General features: G+C 50.6%; 1 protein-coding gene across 2 annotated transcripts in view; it reads right to left on the bottom strand.

Annotated features, from left to right (window-relative positions):
- Nucleotides 1-20,515, bottom strand: part of ilf2 (interleukin enhancer binding factor 2) — a 33,909-nt gene that overhangs the window by 11,653 nt on the left and 1,741 nt on the right. Inside the window, exons 2-8 of one of the 2 annotated variants that reach the window (XM_070868556.1) lie at nt 16,489-16,545; nt 16,342-16,384; nt 10,175-10,279; nt 8,363-8,440; nt 4,388-4,490; nt 1,650-1,715; nt 861-977 (exon numbers count right to left, since the gene is read on the bottom strand). In XM_070868556.1, coding sequence (XP_070724657.1) covers nt 861-977; nt 1,650-1,715; nt 4,388-4,490; nt 8,363-8,440; nt 10,175-10,279; nt 16,342-16,384; nt 16,489-16,545 — 569 coding nt within the window. The remainder of the gene's footprint in view (nt 1-860; nt 978-1,649; nt 1,716-4,387; nt 4,491-8,362; nt 8,441-10,174; nt 10,280-16,341; nt 16,385-16,488; nt 16,546-20,515) is intronic. The other variant, XM_070868557.1, reaches the window with a different exon arrangement.

Raw genomic sequence — 20,515 nt, 5'->3', positions numbered from 1 at the left:
GAATGGCCTGCTCCTGCACCAATTTTCTATGTTTCTAATCAGGGGGCACTTGATTTAACTGTTCACAACAAAATAGTTGTAGAGCTGTTGAGACCTCCTCGTAGGATTGCTCCTGGGCCTGGCCAACCGGTCCAGGCAGCGGGCGGTCGAGGGGGTCGTTCAGCCCGACTGCCTGCCTCTCTTCCGCGGCTACATCCGAGCCAGGGCGTCCCTGGAGATGGAGCACGCGGTGTCCACCGGTACGCTCGCGGCCTTCCGCGAGAGATGGGCGCCGGAGGAACTGGAGTGCATCGTCATCCCTGGCAACAGAGTTTTAATTTGATTTAAGTTGTGGCAAAAAGTTAATTGGTTTATTTGTCGGTTTTAATGCTCCCCCCCCCCACCGTTAATAAGGGGGTATTTCATTTATGGTTTTACAAAAATAGTTGCAGAGCTGCAAGCTGGGAGTGGCTTAACCAGTCACGTGATGGTCACAAGACTCAATAAAACCCCAGCCAGTTGGGACTAGGTCTATGCAGTTGTGAGCCGAGTGGATGAACTGGTAATGTGTAGTACGATTGTTAAACCTTTGTTAACAAACCAATTAGTCCTTAATAGCAATGTGTTATGAATTCTGAAGACCCTATGAAGCAAATACATTACAATTGGGAACAGCAGTATGAGCAGAAGCAGAAACACTTGCTCCTGGCGGGAGGAGATTGAGCTTGGATGTAACTGACCCCGGACTATTAAGTCACATCCACGCTTATGGGCAGCCATGTTGTTTCTGGGGCTCCCTACATCTTGGGAAGTGTGTAGCATTGCCCAAGATAGAGGGACTGAAGCTTGGAAAAAGGTCCAGAGAACGCAGTAATACTCACAGTGGAGCTCCGGGTCGAGCTTACGGAGGTTGGGTGGGACGGTAGTGATGAGGATTTTCAGAGTGGCTTCGGGGGAGCTGATCTCAAAGCCAGTCTCGTTGGTGATCATGGTAAAAGCTGGAAGCAAGCGACAAACAGTTAGTTTTGATGCACTGAGCCTTTTCAACACTTCACTCACTAGTCTCCCGGAGAAAGTCTCGCCCTTTGCTCGAGAACGTTATATAACCGAGCTCACATATACACGAGCAGTAATTCCGACACGCTTTCCCAACCCCAACCCCCACTCCCCTGCCACCTTTTTACCCGGTCAGCTGTGGCTCAGTAGCACTCTCTCCTCCGAGTCAGAAGGTTGTGGGTTCCAGTCCCACTCCAGGGACTTGAGCACAAAAAAAAAAAAATCCAGGCTGACACTCCCAGTGCAGTGCCGAGGGAGCACCGCACTGCCGGAGGGGCAGTGCCGAGGGAGCGGCGCACTGCCGGAGGGGCAGTCTTTTGGACGAGACATTAAACTGAGGCCCCGTGTGCCCTCTCGGGTGGACGTAAAAGATCCCACGTTCAGTATTTCAAAGAGCAGGGGAGTTACTTTGTCCTGATTTGCCACAGGCAAAGCCATAGGACATCCACCCACCTCCATTATCCCTGCAGGGTTTCTAACTGCACCATCGGTGGGTTAGCCACAACGCTCCTGATGCCAGATAAAGCAGAGCAGAAATGCAGTCGCAGCTAGAAAATTAAACACAGAAAAGACAACCTACAAATAGCCAAACAAAGAGTTAAGCAAGCACTCACTTTCGGAGGGTTCCTGGTTCCGCAGCGTTTCCACTACTTTGTTGCCCAGGGCAGCAACAGCTTCCACTGAGGGCGAGATAAAACAAAACAGTATTACAAGACACGCGAGGGTACAACATCCCCCCCTCCCCTGCCCGAAAGCTCTGCAAGGTCCCGTGTTGGCCGCTCGCTGGCTACCCACTGTAGATCGGAATGGGCCGAGCATTGGGGGAGGGAGGCCGGCCGGCCTTGCAGCTTGCGGGGGACGTCAGAGGCCGGCGTTTGGCGCGGAGCGGAGGGCAAAGTGTGCGTTACACGCTGAACAAACCCAGAATCTGAAAGGTGAAACGCGGGTCAACATTTGTGTTCCCGATGCTGCGTCACAACAGGTGAAAAGCATCGGACACTCGGTCCGTACCCGGAATGTTAAACTGGCTTTCATTTCTCAGAAGCTGAAGAATTTCCAGTTTTCCCCTGCACATTTTCTCTTCGAGGGGGGGGGGGGTATAGTTTTGTTTGAAAGATTAGGGGCTGGATTTTCCATCCCTTTGTGCTCCCAGGGTTCGCCCCAGATCAGCTTGGTCTCCTGCGCCCCGCCGGGATTTTGTGGTGGCGTGGAGCAGCACCTCCGGGAAGAGCTGCGCCCGGCGTGCAAAGCCTCTGGGCGCGACACCGGCACGAGTTTGGAGTCTTGCCCGACCCGTCTGCCTGTAATGACCGCCTGGGAAATCAGAGCCGTCCCACGATCCCGTCGGTGGAGAGGAAGGTAAAGGGCCCCAAAAGTAAGTGCGACTGCATTTTGTTTCAATTGTGTGCGCGGTGTGTTGTGGCAAAGTTGTTGTCCCCAGTTAAGGTGCACCTCCCCCACCCCACCCCACCCCTCTCGGAGCGCTCCCTAGCTGGCTGTCTAGCTCGGTAGTTTCCCATCTTTGTGTTACGAGGTGTACAACACCTCCCCTAGCGCTGCGCCCCCTGACTCAGTGCCCAGCTGCCCAGACTTAAAATACTAAAGCGCAATCGATTCCCGACCGCTGAATTTCCCGGACCCGCTGCCATTATCGCCCCCAAAACAGAAAGGCCTCAAATCCAGCCCACAGCTCCATTAGAGGGAGCGATGAACAGTGGCAAGACCGACCCCAAGTGGGAGCCACAAGGAAAGATTAGAGAAGTGGAGAAATGGGTTGGGGGAATGGAATTACGAGGTATGTAAAATGCTGCACGTTGCAGACAGATAAATATGGATTACGTCGAAGTGGATTAAGAACAGAACCAGAGGGCACGAACAGAGTGAATTTACACCGGATCAGGCAGGGAACTTTACCCAAAGAGCAATTAACTTTTGCAAGAAGCTGCAAGCAAGGTCGAAGCGATTGAAACACGTGGAATTATTTTGAATACAATTAGCTGCCACAACAGGGGAGTTCATGCAACAGGCGGATGGGCCTCAAAGGCTGAATGTTTTATTTTTCTCATCCCCGAATGACTACGATATCGCTACACGGTGAATTAGTTAAGTGCGTGTTTGGGATTTGCTGTTAAAAAATAGTGTGTGACTTGAAAAAGCCACATTGCACACTGAATCATCAAATACCGCACGCGCGCACAGTCACACTGGCAAAGAAGTCAGTCCATTAAACCGGCAGAGTAGAACAGACATACGGCATTGTTGGGACAAAACCGGAGAGCTGGGTGACAAACACATCGGGATGCGAGTCGCGCTAGGATTTCACGGCTACAAAAGCAAAATACTGCGGATGCCGGAAATCTGAAATCACCCAACAGAAAATGCTGGAGTTACTCAGTTGGGTCGGCAGCACCCGTGGTGGGGTGGGGGGGGGAAGAGAAACCGAGCTAACGTTTCAGGTCGATGGCCTTGCGTCAGAACGGGGGGGGGAAAAAAGTCAGGAGATCGCGGTTTCATTTTCTTGCACTTCTTGCAATCTCGTCTCCGGTATTCGCTGCTCACGGTGCGGAGACCAAACGCAGATTGGGCGAACGCTTTGTGGAACGCCTCCGTTCGGTCCGCAAGCGTGAGAGCTACCGAGCTTCCGGTGACCTGTCACTTAATGCCCCACTCTAAGTCCCACGATCGCTGTCCTCGACCTCCGACACTGTTCCAACAAAGCTCGAGGAACAGCAGCTCATCTTTCGCTTAGGCACGTCACAGCCTTCCGGATTCGACATCGAGTTCAATAATTTCAGACCATAACCTCTGCCCCCATTTTTTTTTCCAGACACCAGCTGTCGATGATTTGGCCATTCCCATTTACACCTCCTTCAGACCCATCTTTTGTTTTTTTTTTAAAAAAAAAACATGTCCCATGACCATCTCCTTTTGCCTCACACCATCATCCCTTTTATCAGTTAATCTCTCCTGCCTTCCACACCCCGTCACAGACAGACCCTTCCCCTCCCCCCCCCCCCTTTGTTCTTTCTTCCCCACCCCTTTCTTAAAACTCGTTACATCTCTGGCCTTCTCCGGTTCGGGCACGAGGTCAGAGCCGAAACGTTAACTCGGTTTCACTAGCCGCAGACACAGCAGAGTATTTCCAGCATTTTCCGCTTTTATTTCGGATATTGGGGAGCCTTCTGGGCTTGAAGATACAATCTGGTATTTACTGAGAGTATAGCATAGCACCAAATGCAGTATTGTGACAGCATAACCCTGATGGAGCCCTGAAGCAAGAGTTACATATTTAATACAACTGTGTGATACGTGCACGCCCGAGACACACTCCCAGTTTGTTTCCAGTACTCACAGGTTGGTAAAATCTTTAGGATAACAACAAGATCAGCGACGTTATGGCCGATCACCATCGTTCCCTTCTTGTACGAGCCAACCTGACGCACCTCCTCAATTTGCTTTAGGGGGGGCGGACGAGAAGATAAAAACAAATTTAATACTTGGCCGCGGCAAAACATGGACAGAGTGATGCAACACGGCTCAGCCAATCTCCCTCCGGCCCCCACCGCAAATATCAAGTTCCGGGTTCCACGGGGACAGTTAAGTCGTCCGCGGATGTGAATCTTGATAAAGAGAGTCAGCAGCCGATATACATAACATAACAGGAGGAGTCGGCCATTCGGCCTGCTCCGTCATTCAATAAGATCGTGGCTGATCCGATCATGGACTCAGCTCCACTTCCCCGCCCGCTCCCCAGAACCCTCGACTCCCTTATCGCTCAAAATATCTGTCTATCTCCGCCTTAAATATATTCAATGACCCAGCCTCCACAGCTCTCTGGGGCACAGAATTCCACAGATTTACCACCCTCAGAGAAGAAATTCCTCCTCATCTCCGTTTTAAATGGGTGGCCCCTTATTAGAAACATAGAAAATAGGTGCAGGAGTAGGCCATTCGGCCCCTCTAGCCTGCACCGCCATTCAATGAGTTCATGGCTGAACATGTAACTTCAGTACCCCCTTCCTGCTTTCTCGCCATACCCCTTGATCCCCCCCGAGTAGTAAGGACTTCATCTAACTCCTTTTTGAATATATTTAGTGAATTGGCCTCAACAACTTTCTGTGGTAGAGAATTCCACAGGTTCACCACTCTCTGGGTGAAGAAATTCCTCCTCATCTCGGTCCTAAATGGCTTACCCCTTATCCTTAGACTGTGACCCCTGGTTCTGGACTTCCCCAACATTGGGAACATTTTTCCTGCATCTAACCTGTCTAACCCCGTCAGAATTTTAAACGTTTCTATGAGGTCCCCTCTCATTCTTCTGAACTCCAGTGAATACAAGCCCAGTTGATCCAGTCTTTCTTGATAAGTCAGTCCCGCCATCCCGGGAATCAGTCTGGTGAACCTTCGCTGCACTCCCTCAATAGCAAGAATGTCCTTTCTCAAGTTAGGAGACCAAAACTGTACACAATACTCCAGGTGTGGCCTCACCAAGGCCCTGTACAACTGTAGCAACACCTCCCTGCCCCTGTACTCAAATCCCCTCGCTATGAAGGCCAACATGCCATTTGCCTTCTTAACCGCCTGCTGTACCTGCATGCCAACCTTCAATGACTGATGTACCATGACACCCCAGGTCTCTTTGCACCTCCCCTTTTCCTAATGTGTCACCATTCAGACAATATTCTGTCTCTCCGTTTTTACCACCAAAGTGGATAACCTCACATTTATCCACATTATACTTCATCTGCCATGCATTTGCTCACTCACCTAACCTATCCAAGTCGCTCTGCAGCCTCATAGCATCCTCCTCGCAGCTCACACTGCCACCCAACTTAGTGTCATCCGCAAATTTGGAGATACTACATTTAATCCCCTCGTCTAAATCATTAATGTACAGTGTAAACAGCTGGGGCCTCAGCACAGAACCTTGCGGTACCCCACTAGTCACTGCCTGCCATTCTGAAAAGTCCCCATTTACTCCTACTCTTTGCTTCCTGTCTGACAACCAGTTCTCAATCCATGTCAGCACACTACCCCCATTCCCATGTGCTTTAACTTTGCACATTAATCTCTTGTGTGGGACCTTGTCGAAAGCCTTCTGAAAGTCCAAATATACCACGTCAACTGGTTCTCCCTTGTCCACTCTACTGGAAACATCCTCAAAAAATTCCAGAAGATTTGTCAAGCATGATTTCCCTTTCACAAATCCATGCTGACTTGGACCTATCATATCACCTCTTTCCAAATGCACTGCTATGACATCCTTAATAATTGATTCCATCATTTTACCCACTACCGATGTCAGGCTGACCGGTCTATAATTCCCTGTTATCTCTCTCCCTCCTTTTTTTAAAAAGTGGGGTTACACTGACTCCCCTCCACTCCATAGGAACTGATCCAGAGTCAATGGAATGTTGGAAAATGACTGTCAATGCATCCACTATTTCCAAGGCCACCTCCTTAAGTACTCTGGGATGCAGTCCATCAGGCCCTGGGGATTTATCAGCCTTCAATCCCATCAATTTACCCAACTCAATTTCCCGACTAATAAGGATTTCCCTCAGTTCCTCCTCCTTACTAGACCCTCCGACCCCTTTTATATCCGGAAGGTTGTTTGTGTCCTCCTTCGTGAATACCGAACCAAAGTACTTGTTCAATTGGTCCGCCATTTCTTTGTTCCCCGTTATGACTTCCCCTGATTCTGACTGCAGGGGACCTACGTTTGTCTTTACTAACCTTTTTCGCTTTACATATCTATAGAAACTTTTGCAATCCGTCTTAATGTTCCCTGCAAGCTTCTTCTCGTACTCCATTTTCCCTGCCCTAATCAAACCCTTTGTCCTCCTCTGCTGAGTTCTAAATTTCTCCCAGTCCCCGGGTTCGCTGCTATTTCTGCCCACTATATTCTGAGACTATGTTCCCTAGTTTTAGTTTCCCCTATGAGTAGAAATATCCTCTCTGCATCCACCTTGTCTAGCCTCCTGAAACTATGCCCCCGAGTTCTAAATTACTCCAGGAGGGGAAACATCCCCTCAGCATCCACCTTGTTGAACCCCCTCATGAGTCTTACATGTTTCAATAAGAACACCTCTCATTCTTCTAACCTGCTCAACCTTTCCTCATAAGACAACCCCTTCATCTCAGGAATCAACCTCATGAACCTTCTCTGAGCTGCTTCCAATGCAAGTATATCCTTCGAAACATAGAAAATAGGTGCAGCAGTCGGCCATTCAGCCCTTCGAGCCTGCACCACCATTCAATAAGATTATGGCTGATCATTCCCTCAGTACCCCATTCCTGCTTTCTCTCCATACCCTTTGATCCCTTTAGCCATAAGGGCCACATCTAACTCCCTTTTGAATATATCCAACGAACTGGCATCAACAACTCTCTGCGGCAACGAATTCCACAGGTTAACAACTCTCCGAGTGAAGAAGTTTCTCCTCATCTCAGTCCTAAATGGCTTACCCCTTATCCTTAGACTGTGTCCCCTGGTTCTGGACTTCCCCAACATCGGGAACATTCTTCTTGCATCTAACGTGTCCAATCCCGTCAGAATTTTATGTTTCTATGAGATCCCCTCTCATCCTTCTAAATTCCAGTGAATATAAGCCTAGTCGATCCAGTCTCTCCTCATATATCAGTCCAGCCATCCTGGGAATCAGTCTGGTGAACCTTCGCTGCACTCCCTCAATAGCAAGAATGTCCTTCCTCAGATTAGGAGACCAAAACGGAACACAATATTCCAGGTGAGGCCTTACCAAGGCAGTAAGACCTCCCTGCTCCTATACTCAAAATCCCTAGCTATGAAGGCAACCATACCGTTTACCTTCTTCACCACCTGCTGTACCTGCATGCCAACTTTCAATGTACCATTGACACCCAGGTCTCGTTGCACCTCCCCTTTTCCTAATATGCCGCCATTCAGATAATATTCTGCTTTCCTGTTTTTGTCCCCAAAGTGGATAACTCACATTTATCCACATTATACTGCATCTGCCATGCATTTGCCCACTCACCTAACCTGTCCAAGTCATCCTGCAGCCTCTTAGCGTCCTCCTCACAGCTCTCATCTGCAAACTTGGATATTACACTCCATTCCCTCATCCAAATCGTTAATGTATATTGTAAAGAGCTGGGGTCCCAGCACCGAGTCCTGCGGCACTCCACTAGTCACTGCCTGCCATTCTGAAAAGGACCCATTTATTCCTACTCTTTGCTTCCTGTCTGCCAACCAGTTCTCTATCCACGTCAGTACATTACCCCCAATACCATGTGCTTTAATAAGGAGATCAAAAATAAGAGCGAAATCGATGGCCGAACTTACCACTTCGAAGTTGCCCGGGGCCACAATCAGATTGTCGATCACGTTGTTAATCTTGGTGACCAAGGACAGGATAGAAGCCTAGAGAACAGGAAGACCTCAGTCAGCAGGGTCACACCGCATAAAATGACGACTTCTTAAAAAAAAAGCCAAACGCCCTGCCTCCTGGGCACTCCAGTGGCGGCGAGGAACCGCTCGAGTCCCAGAGACCGCTCCGTTAATCGCAGCAGGAGGGACGATGTCAGAGACAACCGGGAAACCAATCTGCAGCCACCCGGCCCGAGAGACACGCCACTGACAGTGTGGCCCTTCAGCACCAATACGGGCCCATTTGCTTTCTGCGAGTGATCTAGCCAAGTCTACATTGTGTCCGGTCTTGGTACGGAGGGCTCCGTGTACTCAGTGAGGCTGCCTAGGTTTAAAACCACACTGAAGGCACACCTCCTACCCTTGAATATCACAATGAAGCTTAAGGAGCAGCTTTAGGTGAGTCATTGCTCCAGTGCACTTGAAAAAATATTCGTTCCTGGGATGTGGGCGTCGCTGGCCAAGGCCGGCATTTATTGCCCATCCCTCGTCGCCCCTTGAGAAGGTGGTGGTGAGCCTCCTTCTTGAACCGCTGCAGTCCGTGTGGTGAAGGTGCTCCCACAGTGCTGTTAGGGAGGGATTGTGACCCAGTGACGATGAAGGAACAGCCGATATATTTCCAAGTCGGGATGGTGTGTGACTGGGAGGGGAACGTGGAGGTGGTGGTGTTCCCATGCACCTGCTGCCCTTGTCCTTCTAGGCGGGTAGAGGTCGCGGGTTTGGGAGGTGCTGCCGAAGAAGCCTTGGCGAGTTGCTGCAGTGCATCTTGTAGACGGTGCACACTGCAGCCACGGTGCGCCGGTGGTGGAGGGAGTGAGTGTTGAAGGTGGTGGGTAGCGTGCCGATCGAGCGGGGCTGCTTTGTCCTGGATGGTGTCGAGCTTCTCGTGTTGTTGGAGCTGCAACTCATCCAGGCAAGTGGAGAGTATTCCATCACACTCCTGACTTGTGCCTTGTAGATGGTGGAAAGGGAGTCAGGAGGTGAGACACTCGCTGAAGAATACCCAGCCTCTGACCTGCTCTTGTGGCCATATGTTTATCGAGTGTTGTTGGAGCTGCACTGTTGGGTCACTGTGGTCGGACAGGTGTCAGTCTCTGCAGCCCTCTGCACGAGTTCCCAAACTAGGCGGTGCAGTTGGCAGAGGTAACCCCTTACGGGGTGGGGGAGGAAAAAAAGAGAGCCGATGTTGCCTTCTCCAGGAAACAAAAGGGTTAGGCTCCTGATCCGTGCTGAATCAGTTAGCCTACACAGCCAGGAGTCGGGGGAATTACAACTTGTGGGTGGAAGGGGAGAGCGGAGAAGACACAGGATTACCAGTTCAGATTATTCTCCCGTGGATTCTGGCTGGAAAATGCACAAGTCAGACGGAATCAGGCTCGGCTGTGATGCCGCCCCCAACCGAATAGCCGGCCGGCACACACTTCGGGCACACGGACGCAGCACGAGAGACGAGCGAGTGGGCTTGCTCAGTACCTCCAGGAGAAATTATGAGCCAGGAAAACGCACCAAGCCGCCTGTACCATTTATTGTCCCAAATTAAAATTCGACAAGACAGCACACAGAAACATGCTCTCAGTAAATCAACACCCACATTTCCCCCCCCCCCCCCCCACACAAAGAATTGTGCAGTTGAATTTCTGGGGGAAACCGAGCTTTAAAAGGCCTAACCCAAACCATCCGCTCGGTTGGCGGGGGTGCATCAGCGTGGCCGTGTGGTTGCACTCTTACCTGCTCAGCTGTGCTGGGGGACAGATCCTGGTTCCTCTTCAGCAAGGCTTCGCTGAGAGTAGTTTCATCGGGAGCCGGCTTCACCCGGGGAAAGGCCATCTCGCACTGCAGGGGGGGCGAAGGGGAAAAACACAGTACACCCATTTGGAAGAGCAAAAAACTCAGGAGCATAAAAGCAACGAACCATTCCGACCTCGCTCGATTTGGGACCGGCAAGAGTTGGTTATCAATACGAAAACCGCACCAGTGTGTAGTGTATGTACCTGCGAGGATGCTCACAGCTTTGTTGAGCTGTTGGCTCCCAGGCCGCCTGTAATTTCTGCGGTCTGGAGGAGTCCGTGTTCCACGTCTATCTACAATGTGCGAGGTTGCAGCCCCCTCTTCCAATATCTGAAGGGGCCGCTCCTCAAATTCTGGCTGCACTTCAGTCCCACGCTCCTGATCTTTGGGCACCCTGTGCGGAGGGGAGCGGGGCAGGTCCGAGGGCCTCCTCGTAGGACTGCTCCTGGCCCTGGCCAAGGGGGCCAGCAGCCGGTCCAGGCAGCGGGCGGTCGAGGGGGTCAGTCAGCCCGACTGCCTGCCTCTCTTCCGCGGTTACATCCGAGCCAGGGTGTTCCTGGAGCTGGAGCACGCGGTGTCCACCGGTACGCTCGCGGCCTTCCGCAAGAGGTGGGCGCCGGAGGGACTGGAGTGCATCATCACCCCCGGCAACCAACTTTTTATTTGAACCACACAATGTCTAAAGTTTAATTTGTTTATTTGTCGGTTTAGTGCCCCTTTAATAAGGGGACACTTGTATGAATGTTCTAAAAATAGTGTAGGGCTGTTGAGTTGGGAGTGGCTTAGCCAGTTCCATGATGTTCACAAGCCTCAATAAAACCCCGGCCAGTTGGGTTCGGGGGATCCACGATGGGGCAGGTGGTTGTGAGCCTGGTGGATGAACCGGTAATGTGTAGTGTGATTGTTAAACCTTTGCTCATAAACCAACTAGTTCTTAATAGCAATATGTTGCTGTGAATTCTTAAGTAAAGAACCTACGAAGCACATACATTACACTGGGCAACGTGGTCTGCCCTCAACACGTTTAAAGGTTGAGGAAGAACACTCACTCCTATCCAGTGAGGACAGTGGATACGGCACGGACTCCCAGAGAAGCCGGTTGGTTCAGGGCCAGAGGGCACCTTCTTAAAGGAACTGGATGAGCGTCTGTTCCAAAAGGAGAGTGTGTCACGACATTGCTCCGTTTTCTCCAGAGGAGGTAGGGGAAGAAGAGAAAGAATGATGGGCGGGGGCGAGAGGGCTGGAATATGGGCCCATTAAGGACCGATGCAGGTGAGATTATAAGGGATAAGGACATGGCAGATTGCTAAATTAATAGTTGGTGTCTGTTTTTCAGCAGAGGACAGAGACAAAATACCAGCGGCACAAGGGAAGAAGTCACATGTTGGATTTAACATTAAAACATAGAAAATAGGTGCAGGAGTCGGCCATTCGGCCCCTCGAGTCTGCTCCGCCATTTAATACGATCATGGCTGATCCTCCACCTCAACTCCACTTTCCCACCCGATCCCTCGATTCCCTTAATATCCAAAAATCTATCGATCCCAGCCCTGAATATACTCAACGACTGAGCCTCCACAGCCCTCTGGGGCAGAGAATTCCAAAGATTCACCACCCTCAGTGAAGAAATTCCTCCTCATCTCAGTCCTCAATGGCTGAGCCCTTATCCTGAGACTGTGACCCCTGGTTCTAGACTCCCCAGCCCGGGGGGAAACATCCTCCCTGCATCTACCCTGTCAATCCCCCTCAGAATCTTGTATGTTTCAATGAGATCACCTCTCATTCTTCTAAACTCTAGGGAACATCGGCCCAGTCTGCTCAATCTCTCCTCATCGGACAATCTCCCCATCCCAGGAATCAGTCTGGTGAACCTTTGTTGCACCTTCTCTATGGCAAGTATATTATTGTGCAGTTGGGAGCAGGAAGTTGCAAAGGGACATTAACAGATTAAACGAGTGGGGCAAATCTGTGGCAGACGGAACTCAGTGTGAAGGTCATCCACTGTGGACCCAAGAATTAGGAATATTTTAGCGCCGACAAACTAGGGACTGTGGAGGAGCAAAGCGATTTGTGTGGGCAGGTGCACACAACACTGCAAGACAAAAGGCCAATGGAATGCTGGCCCTTAGTTCAAGGGGGCTGGAATTCAAAGGGTAGGAAGGAATGCTTCAGTTGTACAGAGCTCTGGTCAGACCCTATCTGGAGTAACTGCATTCAGTTCTCAGGACGGATATATCGGCCTCAGAGGGGGAGCAGCACAGATTCACCAGAATGATACCCGGGGCTACGGTGCGGCGAATGAGGGTTCGGTGCCCAGAAGAGGCGAGAGCCCAGGGGCAGCACGGGCCAGCCCACACTGCGATAAGTGTGCACACTAGGTCCGTGCAGCACAGCAGGTCTCCAGTCGTCCTGGTTAACCTTTGCCACTGGACCAAGACCTCGCTCTGTCAAGCCCGTGTGTGGCTGGTGTGCAACGGTCACCCCACGTTAAATAAATCCACCCACAGGCATCTTCCACCCCCTCGATTGGAGTTCAGGACTGGAACATCGGGTCCTTGATTGAAATAAATCAATCAGTGAACTCATGTGGAAGCAAGTCATCCTCGTTCGAGGGACCGCCTATGACGACATGGATAGAGAACTGGTTGGCAGACAGGAAACAGAGTCGGGATAAACGGGTCCTTTTCAGAATGGCAGGCAGTGACCTGTGGGGTGCTGCAGGGCTCAGTGCTGGGACCTCAGCTATTTACAATATATATCAATGATTTAGATGAAGGAATTGAGTGTACTATCTCCAAGTTTGCTGATGACACTAAACTGGGTGGCGGTGTGAGCTGTGAGGATGCCGCTAAAAGGCTGCAGGGTGACTTGGACAGGTTAGGTGAGTGGGCAAATGCATGGCAGATGCAGTATAATGTGGATAAATGTGAGGTTATCCACTTTGGGGGCAAAAACTGGAAGGCAGAATATTATCTGAATGGCGGCAGATTAGGAAAAGGGGAGGTGCAACGAGACCTGGGTGTCATGGTTCATCAGTCATTGAAAGTTGGCATGCAGGTACAGCAGGCGGTGAAGGCGGCTAATGGTATGTTGGCCTTCAGAGCTAGGGGATTTGAGTATAGGAGCAGGGAGGTCTTACTGCAGTTGTACAGGGCCTTGGTGAGGCCTCACCTGGAATATTGTGTGCAGTTTTGATCTCCTAATCTGAGGAAGGACGTTCTTGCTATTGAGGAAGTGCAGCGAAGGTTCACCAGACTGATTCCCGGGATGGCAGGACTGACATATGAGGAGAGACTGGAACGACTGGGCCTTTACTCACTGGAGGTTAGAAGAATGAGAGGGGATCTCATAGAAACATATAAAATTCTGACGGGATTGGACAGGTTAGATGCAGGAAGAATGTTCCCAATGTTGGGGAAGTCCAGAACCAGGGGTCACAGTCTAAGGATAAGGGGTAAGCCATTTAGGACCGAGATGAGGAGAAACTTCTTCACCCAGAGAGTTGTGAACCTGTGGAGTTCCCTGCCGCAGAAAGTTGTTGAATATATTTAACGAACTGGCACCAGGAGGGAGTTGAATATGGCTCTTACGGCTGAAGGGATCAAGGGGACTGGAGAGAAAGCAGGAAGGTGGTACTGAGGTGAATGATCAGCCATGATCATATTGAATGGTGGTGCAGGTTCGAAGAGCCAAATGGCCTACTCCTGCACCTATTTTCTATGTTTCTATGACCGGGGGCTAAAAGTTTAAATTACAAGGACTGGTTGCTTGTACTCCTTTGAATATAGAAAATCGTTGGGTGATCTGATCGAGGTGGTTGAAATGATAAAAGGATTCAATCGAGGAATCCAGAACAAGCAGACGCAATATTAAAAATTAGAGCGAGGCTGTTCGGGGTGAAATCAGGCAACGGACCTGTGGAACTCTCCCCCAAAGGCTGCAGGTTAACTGGAACTTTCAAGGCTGTCAAGGTAAGGGTGTCAAGGGGTATGTGGCAAAGGTGGGAGAGATATTCTTTAGCTATCTGCATGAAACAATAGCAAAAATATCACGGCGAAGCAACACGAACTTCCCTGAGGGAGCATGAAAGTAGACAAATATCTTGTGCAATTGCCTGTCTGTGTGCTGAACTCAGCCAGGAAGGGCCAGGAATTGGCCGGTCCAGCAGGCTGGGGGGAGAGAGATTGCAATTAGCGCGGGAACCTGCTCCTGATCACCATCCCACCGACCCATGCTGGAAATCGGACAACAGGGACGGGCAGGCTCGGGCTGGTCTGTAATTCACCACAAACCTTAAGCGTCCCGCCGAGACTCACTGCTGAGGCTAAATGGTTGAGGGGCCCGGATAGAGTGGATAGGACGGACCCATTTCCCTTAGCGGAGGGGTCAGCAGCCGGGGGCATAGATTGAAAGTAACTGGTAGGAGGTGGAAGGGGATTTGAGGGGAAATGTTTTCAGCCGGAGTGTGGTGGGGGTCTGGAACTCACTGCGCCTGAAAGGGCAGTAAGAACACGCATGAGGAACAGAAGCAGGAGTCAGCCATTCGGCTCCTCGAGCCTGCTCCGCCATTGAATAAGATCATGGCTGAATCGACCTCAACTCCACTTCCCCGCCCGATCCCCATATCCCTCGATTCCCCGAGAGACTCAGCCACCACAGCCCTCTGGGGCAGAGAATTCCAAAGATTCATCACCCTCTGAGTGAAGAAATTCCTCCTCATCTCAGTCCTAAATGGCCGAGCCCTTATCCTGAGACTGTGTGACCCCTGGTTCTGGGCTCCCCAGCCCGAGGGGGAAACATCCTCCCTGCATCTACCCTGTCAGGCCCCCTCAGAATCTTGTGCGTTTCAATGAGATCGCCTCTCATTCTTCTAAACTCCAGAGAGTATCGGCACAATCTGCTCAATCTCTCCTCATAAGACAGCCCTCTCATCCCAGGAATCAGTCTGGTGAACTGGTTGCACCGTCTCCACGGCAAGTATATCCTTCCTTAGATATGGAGACCAGAACTGGGCACAGTACTCCAGGTGTGGTCTCACCAAGGCCCTGTACAATTGTAGCCAGACATCCTTACTCATACTCCAACCCCCTTGCAAGAAAGGACAACATGCCATTTGCCTTCCTTATAGCTCGCTGTACCTGCATGCTAGCTTTGTGTTTCTTGCACAAGGACACCCAATCTCTCTCAACACCAACATTTCAAAGTTTATCACCATTTAAAAAATATTTAGCTTTTTTATTCTTCCTATCAAAGTGAATAACCTCACGTTTCTCTACATTATACTGCACTGCCACCTTACTGCCCACTCACTCAGTCTATCCACATCCCTTTGAGTTCTCCTCACAGCTTACTGTCCCACCGAGCTTTGCATAGTCAGCAAACTTGGCTACATTACACTTGGTCCTTTCATCTAGGGCGTTAATATAGACTGTAAATCATTTCTTCTTATTAGGCGGTATTGAGGACGCCGAAAAGGGATGAGTTCACAGGTGTTTCAATAATATTCCGGATCCCGAACTCCATCCTGAAGGGTGGAAGATGCCTGTGGGTGTATTTTTTTTAAACGTGGGGTGACCGTTTCACACCAGCCACCACACGGGGCTTGACAGAGCGAGGTCTTGGTCCAGGGGCAAGGGTTAACCAGGACGACTGGAGACCAGCTCTGCTGCACGGACCCAGTGCGCGCACATACCGCACAGCGTGGGCTGGGCCCGCGCTGCCCCTGGGCCCCGATCACGTCCCTCTGCAATCTCTTGCCACTCCTACTGTGCCTGCCCACGGTCCAATCAGTAACCAATCCTAGCAGAGGCCCCAGCACTAACCCAGAAACCCTCACCACATTTTAAAAAGTACCTGGATGTGCAGCTTGAAGTGCCGTAACCTACAGGGCTACGGACTGAGAGCTGGAAAGTGGGATGAGGCCGGGTGGCTCTTGGTCGGCCGGCACGGACACGATGGGCCAAAATGGCCTCCTCCTGCGCTGTAAATTTCTCTGATTCTATGACTCCCTGCTGGACCCTTGGAGTGGTTAATCGTGCTGCCTGCAGAATGGTACCGGCAACAAAGGCAAGCGCGTTAGAGAGAGAGCGCACTGTACTGTCACTTACCACGTAGAAGTCGAACGGGATGTGAGGGACGAAAGGCCTGAACCTGTTTGCGAAGAAGAGATGAAAGTTTCAAATTAATAAAATCTGGGCTTGGGGGGGGGGGGGGGACACAGAATCTTAAACGATCAAGTCTCTAATGACACGTACCCCCCAATTGGGCCACCCCTGGCACCATAACGTCCACGGCCGCGTCCTCTGTCTCCCCTGCAATAGAAAGCATACGAAGGCGCCGTTAAAGTAAAGACAAGCCCCGGAAGCGAGCCAACAAGCAATCGCGAGGAAAGCAGCGTTACGGTGGGCGGCCCGGCCCGGCCCGTCCCAGAGTTGGCCAAAGCCACAGATGTCAAACAAGCCAGGTCCCCGCATCTTTATTTCATTCACAAATGGGGGGCGGGAAGAGGGAATGTTGGCACCGTCACAACCTAGAAGGCAGCAGGAGCAGGGACAAATATTAGATCATTTCGACCCCGAGCATTGAGCGAAACGCACGAATTAAGACAATTCTGGTAAACGCGCGAGCAGGGACAAATATTAGATCATTTCGACCCCGAGCATTGAGCGAAACGCACGAATTAAGACAATTCTGGTAAACGCGCCCCAAGTCCAATTTCATCGCCCGCCTCGTTTACAAAGACAACTGGAGCCAGGGCACGACTGCGAGACTCCCTGATGACGACCATGAGGTTCATAGTCCATGTCATGTTTATTCAATGCCTCTCTTTTTTTTTAAAAAAAGACAATTTTCTCGCCTTCTAAAAGTACCCTCCTGCATTGACGACCCCAATCATCGTCGGTGATAAGAACACAAGAATTAGGAGTCGGCCATTCGGCCCCTCGAGCCTGCTCCGCCATTTAATACGATCACGGCTGATCTTCGACCTCAACTCCACTTTCCCGCCCGATCCCTCGATTCCCTCAATATCCAAAATTCTATTGATCCCAGCCTTGAATATACTCAAGGACTGAGCCACCACAGCCCTCTGGGGCAGAGAATTCCAAAGATTCACCACCCTCTGAGTGAAGAAATTCCTCCTCATCTCAGTCCTAAATGGCCCCGGCCCCTTATCCTGAGACTGTGTGACCCCCTGGTTCTAGACTCCCCAGCCTGGGGGGAAACACCCTCCCTGCATCTACCCTGTCAATCCCCCTCAGAATCTGGTAAGTTTCACTGAGATCACCTCTCGTTCTTCTAAACTCGAGAATATCGGCCTAGTCCACTCAATCTCTCCTCATAGAACAACCCCTCCATCCCAGGAATCAGTCTGGTGAACCTCCGTTGTACTCCCTCTATGGCAAGTATATCCTTGCATCGGCAGGCCGGGGCCATTGGAGGGAGCAGCGTACAGCGGCATACCACTGCAGGGAGCAGCGCGTGCTGCTGCAGGAGGGCGACGGCTATGAAGCCAGGTCGCTGGTTGCAGTGCGGGCAGGAGGGGCGAAGGAGCGGCGAGAGGGAAGTGACCGGGGCCCGGGAGAGGCGTGAATCTGAGACCCAGAAGAGGCGAGGGCCCAGGGGCAGCCCACACTGCGATGTGCGTGCGCGCTCAGTCTGTGCAGCAGAGCTGGTCTCCAGTTGGGCAATCCTTGCCACTAGGACCAAGACCTTGCTCTGTCAAGCCCATGAGGTGGCCGTTGCACACCAGCCAAGCACAGAAGGCATCTACCACCATTCAGGATGTAGTTCGGGATCTGGAATATTGGGTCCTTCACTGAAGCACCTGTGAACTCATCCCTTTTTGCCTTGGAAGCAAGTCATCCTCGCTTTGAGAGACTGCCTATGATAATATATCCTTCCTTAGGTAAGGAGACCCAAACTGTGCACAATATTCCAGGTGTGGTCTCACCAGGGCTCGATATAATCGCAGTAAGACGTCTTTACTCTTATTCTCAAATCCTCCTGTAATAAAGGCCAACATACCATTTGCTTTCTTAACCGCTTGCTGTAACTGCAGGTTAACTTTCAGTGATTGGTGTACAAGGACACCCAGGTCCCTCTGAACACCGACATATCCCAATCTCTCACCGTCTTTAAAAAATACTCTGCTTTTCTATTTTTCCCACCAAAGTGGATAACTTCACATTTATATTCTATTTGCCATGCTCTTAAAAGACAGGAATTTCTGCTCGATAAAAAGTAGATATATAATCAAGAGCAGGGACAATGGAGACATGCAAGCAGGGATAATGCCAGAGACATTTCGAAGCATAGTGAGGGATGAAAACAGGCCATTGAGATAAATGGAAGCTCCTTGCTCCAATATGTTACTGCCCCCAAATTGAAACAGTTGCATTGGTGAATTACTCCAAGGATTTTTTTTCTCCTATTTTAAGATAATTGGCAGAAACATAGAAAATAGGTGCAGGAGCAGGCCATTCGGCCCTTCAATCCTGCACCACCATTCAATAAGATCATGGCTGATCATTCACCTCAGTACCCATTCCTGCTTTCTCTCCATACCCCCTGATCCCTTTAGCCGTAAGGGCCACATCTAACTCCCTTTTGAATATATCTAACGAACTGGCCTCAACAACTTTCTGTGGTAGAGAATTCCACAGGTTCACAATTCTCTGAGTGAAGAAGTTTCTCCTCATCTCGGTCCTAAATGGCTTACCCCTTATCCTTAGACTGTGTCCCCTGGTTCTGGACTTCCCCAACATCGGGAACATTCTTCCTGCATCTAACCTGTCCAGTCCCGTCAGAATCTTATACGTTTCTATGAGAGCCCCTCTCATCCTTCTAAACTCCAGTGAATATAAGCCCAGTTGATCCAGTGTCTCCTCATATGTCAGTCCTGCCATCCCAGGAATCAGTCTGGTGAACCTTAGCTGCACTCCCTCAATAGCAAGAACGTCCTTCCTCAGATTAGGAGACCAAAACTGAACACAATATTCCAGGTGAGGCCTCACCAAGGCCCTGTACAATTGCAGAAGAACCAGAGGGAGATGTGTGCATCGCTGGGAAGGTCAGCATTTATTGCCCATCCCCAAGTGCCCCAGAGAAGGTGGTGGTGAGCCGCCTTATACAACCGAGTGGCTCGCTGGGCCATTTCAGAGGGCAGTTAAGAGTCAACCACATTGCTGTGGGTCTGGAGTCACATATCGGCCAGACCGGGTAAGGGCGGCAGATTTCCCTCCCGGAAGGACATTAGTGAACCAGATGGATTTTTACGACAATCCGGTAGTTTCAATCACCATTCACTGATACTCGCTTTTTATTCCAGATTTATTTAATGAACTGAATTTAAATTCCCCAGCTACCGGGATGCGATTTGAACTCCAGTCTCTGTATCATTAGTCCAGGGGAGTTAGGACTGAGATGAGGAGGAATTTCTTCACGCAGAGGGTGGTGAATCTTTGGAATTTGGACCCTCGCGGCATTGGAAAAAAGTGCTTGAAAATTGAAAGAGCTCGAAGTGCCGTAGAGCTTACGGACCAAAAGCTGGAAAGCGGGATGTGGTCGGATAACTTTTTTGGGGGGGCAGACGACAGGGCGAAAAGCATCTTGCCGTGCCACAAACCGTCTGCGATTCGAAAACCAGCTTTGGGAGCGGGGCTCAAAGTGGAGATAGGGGAGACTAGAACTAGGGGACATGATCTCAGAATAAGGGGCCGCCCATTTAAAACTGAGATGAGGAGGAATTTCTTCTCCGGAGGGTTGTAAATCTGTGGAATTCGCTGCCTCAGAGAGCTGTGGAAGCCGGGACATTGAATAAATTTAAGACAGAGATAGACAGCTTCTTAACCGATAAGGAGATAAGGGGACGGGCAGGGAAGTGGAGCTGAGTCCATGATCGGATCAGCCATGATCGTATTAAATGGCGGAGCAGGCCCGAGGGGCCATAGGGCTTACTTTTGCTCCTAGTTCTTGTATTCTTATAGACAGATTTTTGAACGATAGGGGAGCGGGCGGGGAAGTGGAGTTGAAGCCATGATCAGATCAGCCATGATCTTATTGAATGGCGGAGCAGGCTCGAGTGGCCGACTCCTACTGCTAGTCCTGAGGAAGGACGTTCTCGCTATTGAGGGAGTGCAGCGAAGGTTCACCAGACTGATTCCTGGGATGGCAGGACTGACCTATGAGTAGAGACTGGATCGACTAGACTTATACTCACTGGAATGTAGAACGAGAGGGGATCTCTTAGAAAGATATAAAATTCTGACGGGACTGGACAGG

This window comes from Pristiophorus japonicus, chromosome 30 (genome assembly GCF_044704955.1).
Source record: "Pristiophorus japonicus isolate sPriJap1 chromosome 30, sPriJap1.hap1, whole genome shotgun sequence".
Classification (NCBI taxonomy): domain Eukaryota; kingdom Metazoa; phylum Chordata; class Chondrichthyes; family Pristiophoridae; genus Pristiophorus; species Pristiophorus japonicus.
The sequence above is the reverse complement of the archived record's forward strand: the minus strand, read 5'-3'. Positions and strand labels throughout refer to the sequence as shown.